The sequence below is a fragment of the Nyctereutes procyonoides genome, unplaced genomic scaffold, assembly GCF_905146905.1.
Source record: "Nyctereutes procyonoides isolate TBG_1078 unplaced genomic scaffold, NYPRO_anot_genome, whole genome shotgun sequence".
NCBI classification, from domain to species: domain Eukaryota; kingdom Metazoa; phylum Chordata; class Mammalia; order Carnivora; family Canidae; genus Nyctereutes; species Nyctereutes procyonoides.
This window is the reverse complement of record NW_026575126.1, coordinates 15,253,660-15,261,036: the sequence shown is the minus strand read 5'-3', so window position 1 is coordinate 15,261,036 and position 7,377 is coordinate 15,253,660. Positions and strand designations below refer to the sequence as shown.

Sequence of the window (7,377 nt, the reverse complement as noted above, 5' to 3'; positions counted from 1 at the left end):
ATGCAACAGGGTCACATTGCAGAAGGGACAAAGATCTTATTTAGAGCAGAAGATATTATTGCAGCCACCTTTAGAGAAGACAGTATGTCATAAGTGAGGCCATTCTGTAATTCAGGCAAAAGATGATGATGGCTTAGATATGGATGTTTGCACTGGACATGTAAAAAGGGTGGATTCAGAATCCGTGAGCCAAATATATGAGAATTGTAAAGCGCTAACAAATGCATCTGAGTACTCGTTTAATTGAATTGCACTTTATAAGATTATGTGGATGAGTGTTGCCCACCACCAATAAAGTTAAGTCACAAATCAGTCTGTTCTATCCTATCCGTAGGACACATACATCATTGTCATGCTTCACAATGTGCTTTGTTTTGAAGAATGAGTTATTTAGGGCAGGATTTAATGAGGCCCAGATATCGGGGCTATACAGGGAGATGAAAGCATGGACCTATAGACTGAGATCCAGGGGTTGCCACATCCTATAACTAAGAGTATTTTAGAGAGGAGGGCCTATCAACATTACATTTTCAGAGGCTTCCTAGGAGTGAGTGCATTTGCTCAAGAAAGACCTGAGTGGTTTTTACCTCATATATTGAGTTGCTTGAGAGACAAAGTTTTTCGGATTTGAAAGTCAATGCACCAAAGAGAACATATGAAAAAGAATATTTATGGTGACAAAAATAGCTGGAAGCTATTGGGCCATTCTAAAACAGGAGAGAACCATCCAGAAACTTGCCCAGAGTCACTCAATTAATAGCAGAGCTGGTGCTAAAAGATGTCTCCCAATTCTAGTCTGAGATTCTTTCCCCTGCATCACCTGCCACCCTGCCCAGAACACAGCTTTGTTCCTTCTGTACTGTTCTACTGGACTGTTCTGTGCTGTGGTCATACTGGACCCTTGTCGTTGTTCAACTGACTTACAAATAGTATCCAGACGGCAGGAGAAAACTGTGAGCAAAGCAAATCTAGTGTCTCTACTGGAAAAATACCTCTAAAATGTACTTTACTAATTTTGACTCAGTTGCATCTCTTTGTGGAGTGAACAGAAGCGTTTAAGTGAAAATCATCACGGTGGGACCACTTACCGCGCTGCTACAAGTCCCATAGAATATTTCTTAGAATTCACTAAGTTCCTAAGATTCTGAGGTCACCCAAAACAAAAACAAAAACAAAAAACTTCTCAAGAGCACCAGGGCCTTTGGGATTGGAAAGTGAGAACAACACAAATTTTTACTGTGTCTGGAGAGGTACATCTATATTAGGATGAGTGCTTATATGTAACTTCTGTTTCATAGGTACGGGTGCATGGTGTTGGATTTTGTTTTCTCAGTGCTTGAAGTAGGCAGAGCTTCATGCCAGACTTAGATAAAAGTTCTATGTTCTAATTTGTATAATTTTATTCTCAACTACTTGGCATTTCTCCACTTTCTATAGCCAAATAAAATGGACATTTGCATCTATTTGTCTTTATTAATTGAGCACTCTTGCTTAAATAGAGTCAGCATTCATGCATCAATCACTCTTATTGTGTTTACTATAATAAGATTAATGACCCAAAGATCCAGTATTTTCCCAGGTCTGGTTTTGTTTCACATTTGAGCTTATTTGTATATGTATTACCGCCCTACCTACTTAAAGGATCTATAAAGTACTACTCCTTAATCTCGGTGTAAGAAGCAATTTGCTGGGCTTCCGTGTCGTGGGGGATAAGACCTCGGTCGGGGTTGCTGCCTGGGAACGTGAAAATCTTTCCTGTGAATTTAGATGTGTGTTCACCGGGACCACACCACAAAAGCCTCAGTTTTATTGTTCTGTATGTTAATATTGCACTGACAAGTTTAACTGCATCTAGGAGTGCACCAGGTGGTCGTGAAGTGCCCAGGTACCTTAAACTCGGAATGCCTCAGACAAGAAAAACTAAAAGCTCAGTAGGCACAAGTTGTAGTGGTTCAGGCAGGACATTGCCAAAATCAGAAGAGCCTTTGCCCATAGATTTTTAGCATCACATTTGTTAACCTTTATGCATTTCAGTAAGGCTTTAAAAGAGGTGCTCAGGCTGTGCTGTGCCAGGTCCCCATTAAAGCATCGACATTCAACGGTTTTGAAAAATCACCACGAGCTGTCCCCCTCCTCCTCTTTTAAAGCACTTTCTCGATGCCTAAAAATTCAAGTACTCTCTTAACCAAGTGCAGACTGAAATATTTCACTATGGATTTGAACAGGAGCCAAGGGGTCGATGAAAGGAAAACTCCTCTATAAAAGGTTTATTGTCAGCGCTCTCTAAAGAGGTAGATTCTGCTAAAACAGGCTACCAACATTTTCACAAACATTGGCGCAGCCTTCTCCACCTCTCCTAGACCTAAGATTGAGATCCTTTTCTTTTAGGAATGCTCTGCATCTAGCCTTTGACCTTCTGGATAGCCAACTCTATCTAACCACTGCCTCCTCCATCAGTATAACTTATATTATAAAAAGGAAAGGGGGATGGGTGGCTCGGTCCTCACGCTATTGGAAAAGTACTTGAAATTCCTTGCATTCCTTTGCATTTAACAGCATGTTTACCTAATCACTGGCTTATTAGGATTAACACAAGTCATTGCTTCAAGCTCATTCAGTGAAAACAAACTGACTCCTATAGACTCCAAGACTTTTTTTCTCTGATCCCAAGAGTTGATTTTTTTTTAAAGTAGTTCGCCTCTGCCTTAGGAACAAGATTGGGAAAACACAAAGTTATAAACAAGCGACCTTTTATAACACATTTATCCAACCATACTTAATCTTGCCCATGGATTTAGATATGGGCAACCTCGGTTATGGACTGTTTTCATTAGTTTCTCTCTTCTACCGAGGTGACAAGCCCAATAACCTAGCGATTAAAATGATAAATGGCTCTGCTATACCCACCATACAGTGAGGAGGTGATGGAGACCCTTTGGCTTTGAATTCTTATGAAAATAAAGCATTATTATTTAAATCACGAATTTAGCTTCAGATTCCTTGTGCTGCTTACAATGCCTTGTGTTCAATAACATGTTTTCAGAAACAGATTACGTTAAATGCAAAGATTTTCCCCAACCGAAGATAAAAGCAATCATTGTCTTATTTTTGTAGGTTAGTCCCCTGCTCTTATCCTAAGCTCCTAGAACAGTTCCTGGCACAAAGTAGGCACTCAGGGAGTCCTGTTTGAATGACTGAGAGAATGCATAATAAGCTAGGCTGTTTGTCCCCAGTGACTTTGGGTAGTCTCTAAAAACACTGAATGCCACACACGCAGATATTAGGTAAATATTTCTTTATTAAATGATTAATTCCATAAATAAATTCTTTTCACTGAATATAAAATTAAAATCATTTACAAATTATTCCAGTATTACATTTCCCTTCCCTCCCCAAAAGCTACATTTTGATAAATAAAAACATTCAGTCTTAAAACACCTGATTTCTGTTTGCAGTTTAGAGTGCAGATAGCTGCCTCTCACGGACACTCACGGAGTGTCACCTTCGGGAGGGGACGGAAGCCCCTCCCATTTTACTTCTGTCCAAAGATGAAGGTTTTAACTGATCAACTAACTTTTTTTTTTTTAAACAATTGTAGAACCGAAAGGAAAAACGCCTAGAGAGAAATATGCTTACCAAATAATTTACAAACAGAAAACAGAACGTCATCAACACCACGAGCTCCAAAATGAAGCAGTAACATGTGCTCCAATATTACGAAGCGAAGTATTCTCCAATTGTGGCTGCATTAGTGTCCATCTGCACCAGCACACCTAGCAGTTTCAAAATACCTTAATACTACTCACGAATGAGCAATGCATCCCTTCTACAATGAGTCCCTCACCCCCACCGCCCCCACCCAGAGCTCCTGATCCTGGCACTCTTCTTCCCCTCTCCCTACCCCCCCGCCCCCAGTTGTTCCGTTTCACCCTCGTGCTGGAAACCCAGGTAGCAATTAGTCCCTAAATTTGTGGATGTCATTGAACAGCCTGTAGAAGGGGAACGCCGCCTCGTTGGCGTGCGGGCAGTTGTAGTTGCACTTGCAGGACTGGATCATCATGACGTTCTTGGAGAACGTCTCCCCGTCTTCGCAGCGGAAGCGCATCTTGACGGTGCGGGTCTGCTGCGGGGTGCAGCACCGACCGTCCACGCACGAGCCGCAGTACTTGGGCCGGTACTTCTTCACGCTCGAACATCCAGCGTAAGTAAACTTGACGGGCTCGGGGGATTTCTTGGTCTTGCTGCATTTCTTGCCCTTCTGGAAGGAAGAGGAAAGGAGGGGAGTTAGGGACTGTGCTGCTTCCCTTTCTCGGAAGGGAGCCCCACATCTGGCCCCGGGGCCCCGGGAACTCACCTTCAGGCTGCTGTACACCTGCTGCCCGCAAGGCCGCACTTCGCAGATCCGGGTCTCCTTCACCAGGCGGCATTCAAGGTTGTCATTGGTAACTCGGGTGGAGATCCCCGTCCCACACGTCTTTGAGCACTGGGACCACGAAGTTGTTTGAACGATGCATTTCTGGCCGTGTAAAGGGTTGTACAGGATTCGAGGCTCCGTCCCAAAAACTAGAGACAGACAAGAGGGCACGTTTTTCAGAGAGCCAGACTGACCCAAGCACCTTCAGGTGCTCATTTCTACCAGGCTTCAAGCCAGGTGTGTTATCTCAGTACATCTTTCGGGCTCGGGCTAGACTTACCTGGGAGGCGCTTCAGGGAGCCGCCTTTTCCAACCGCGATTAATTCGTTGTTCCTGGTTAGCTCCACCTCCGAGGCATCGAACGCCAGCCCCTTGCCCAGGAGGCCATCCCCGTCGTCCAGGGGGTCCTTGGCATCATCGTCGTCACAGACCCACTCCTCACAGCACTGGCCGGTAACTTTGACCAGCCGGGGGTTGGGACAGCCCAAGTTGGGGAGCGAGAGCTCCTGGGGACACAGAGGAATGCAGCCCACGGCGCCGTCGATACATGTGCACTGGTGTTTACAGTTGGGCTGGAAACTTTCCCCATTCTGGTAGATTCGGGAGTTGTATTCACAGGGTCTGCCCTCTGACTGAGCTGCAAGGAGCACCAGAAAAGGGAAAAGAGGATCAAGTTCGGATTCCCAACCATGGCCTGAAACGCATACATATTTTTCTGCTCTTAAATTCAATTTATGGTAAAGTTCCCTACAATTCCTCGGGGACTCCAGACCAGAACAATAAGTTAGTCAGGAATCACTTTTCCGTATGCGCTTTTCGTTGGGCCCAGACACACTGAATTGCATTCCAGACTGCTGAAATCATGTGCCTTTCTGCCAAGCTACCAACAACAAAGCATCACCATACATGGTCTCAAAATTACTAAACTTCTGGACTACGAGGACTATTATTTTTTTTAAAGGGGCCAAACCGCAAGCATCTTACCTCTGCAGATCCCCTTCAGAGCGGTGGAACTGGCGCCGAAATTGCATTCCAGCCCCTTGGTGTGGTCGCAGGGCTGCATTTTGCTGCAGTCCTCGTTGAGCTGCTTGGCGCAGACCTTACAGCAGCCGCAGCCGTCCCGGACCAGCCCGACTCCCGGGGCGCACTTGGGCGCCTCCTGCGGGCAGTGGCAGGCGGCGGGGCAGGTGGAGAGCGCCTGGAGGGGGAGAAGGCACGCGTGAGCCTCGGCGCGCTTCGCCGGGGAGCGCAGGCCAGGGAGGGGGCTGGAGGAGGTGCTCCGACCCGGTCCGCCCCGGGGTCCCCGATCCTGTCCAGCCCCGCCGCTCCGGGCCGCGGCGTCCGCCAAGCAGGCCCCCGACGCGTCTCCAGGGGCGGGGGGAGGGGGGGGGCGGGCTGAAAGAAAGAGCTAACCCGAGACGCCCCCGAACTTTCCAGTTTATAGTTTTTTCTCTGGCCGCGGGCAATCTGGGGGAAAGGCCTGCGAGGGCGGATGGGGAGGCGGAGGCCAAAAGCACTCACCAGCCTGGCCAGGTGGAGCAGGGTGACGGCGAGGGCGAGCGTCCTGGCGGCGCGGGAGCTCATCGTGGCGCGCAGGGGGAGTCCGGGCGAGCGCCGACGCAGGGGCGCCAGCCCACGGGAGCGCAGGGTCGCGGACGGGCCGGTGGGTCCGGGAGGCGGGCCGGGCTCCGGGGCGGCGGGGCGGCGGGGCGGCGGGGCGGCGGGGCGGCGGGGCGGCGGGGCGGCGGGCCCGCTGGCAGCAGGGCGAGGGCCGGGGAGGCGAGCGGGCTGGGCTGCCGGCGTCCTGCTCTTGAGGTCCTGCCCGGGGAGGCGCGGAGGGCGCGGGGGCTGCTCGGGGGCGCTCTCGCTCGCGGTCTGCCCGAGCGCCCGGAGCCCGCCCTTTATACGGGCCGGCCGCGGCGCCGCGTGTTGCAGTGACGTCGGCTCTGTCTGCGAGTTCCAGAATTCTCAAACATCTCAGGAATGCTGGTTGGCGCGGGCTGCTGCCAAGCGCCTCCCCTGGCTCCGTTGCACCTTTTTTTTTTTTTTTTTTTGGGTCCTGGACCCGTCAAGAAAACAATCTTCCGTTTTTTCCACTTTTCAATAACTCCTTCTATTGGGGAGGGCTCTTCCTGGCGCGGTGGCGCTGAAGGTGGTGCAAGGGGCGCAGGGGGAGGGGGGCGCGCGGGGGGGGGGGGGGGCGAGGTCCGTACTCCGCCGGCCCGGGGAGGGTGGGAGGACCTGGGAGGGAGGAACAAAACCGGTTTTGTTTGGTGATGCCGAGTTGACCGGGCAGCCTCGGAAGCCCTCGCCCGGGAAGGCGGCGAGCTGTTTGCTTGTTTACCGAGAAGGTGAGAGTCAAGTCACCTACGGAGGGGCGAGGGTGTCCGAGGGCCAGGACTGTTTGTGGATTCCGTGGACGCACGTTCGAATCGAGTCCCGAAGCCTGGGCATGGTGTTTATTAGCCGACTTAAGTGTATTGCAAATTAATACCCGCAGTGGCATTTATGAATGAGAAGGGGGGGGAGTCCACTTCCCCCACTGTCTGGCAGATTCCCAGGCAGAGGTCTTCCCCCTTCCGCCCCCCCCCCTCCCTTTTCTGGTCTGTCGTACTTGTTTGTTTTTGGAGGTTCCCACTGTAGTTCCAGCCCACTGCCTGGGTTGGAAGTCCGAGAGGAAACGCACGCAGGGAGTTCTCCGGGAGGCCGACTTCGACTTCCTCGCGGAGGCGGAGGCCGGGCCAGCCCTTCAGCCTCCCTCCCGGGCCGGCGGGCGGCGTTGCCGACTGAGCAAGCAGCCCGCCCAGAGCCCCGGGGACCACGTTGCGGGGATGTGTCCTGAGATCATCACCTGTGTAGACCGCGATGCCAAACCGGATTCCAGCCCCGTTGTGCCCAGTGGGGTCTACAAAGCTAAAGGTTTTGTGGGGTTCTCACCACGTTTCCCTGGGGCCACTCAGAAG

The 7,377-nt window shown here is 50.4% G+C and overlaps 1 protein-coding gene across 1 annotated transcript; it reads right to left on the bottom strand.

Annotated features, from left to right (window-relative positions):
* Positions 1-3,278: 3,278 nt before the first annotated feature.
* On the bottom strand, positions 3,279-6,287 carry CCN1 (cellular communication network factor 1). The gene is made up of 5 exons (XM_055340340.1): positions 5,936-6,287; positions 5,399-5,612; positions 4,695-5,051; positions 4,355-4,563; positions 3,279-4,258 (listed from the first exon to the last, which is right to left on the bottom strand). Exons 1-5 carry the CDS (start codon positions 5,996-5,998, stop codon positions 3,956-3,958), a joined length of 1,146 nt encoding a protein of 381 aa, XP_055196315.1. The 5' UTR covers positions 5,999-6,287; the 3' UTR covers positions 3,279-3,955.
* Between the last annotated feature and the right edge of the window lie 1,090 nt (positions 6,288-7,377).

Bases quoted from the DNA above. Each gene is read 5' to 3' on its own strand.
- CCN1 (XM_055340340.1), bottom strand. From the start codon at position 5,998: ATGAGCTCCCGCGCCGCCAGGACGCTCGCCCTCGCCGTCACCCTGCTC. The intron at 5,052-5,398 runs GTAAGATGCTTG...TGCTCCTTGCAG, and splicing joins TCTGAAGGGGATCTGCAGAG to CTCAGTCAGAGGGCAGACCC. The intron at 4,564-4,694 runs GTAAGTCTAGCC...GTCTGTCTCTAG, and splicing joins CTCCCTGAAGCGCCTCCCAG to TTTTTGGGACGGAGCCTCGA.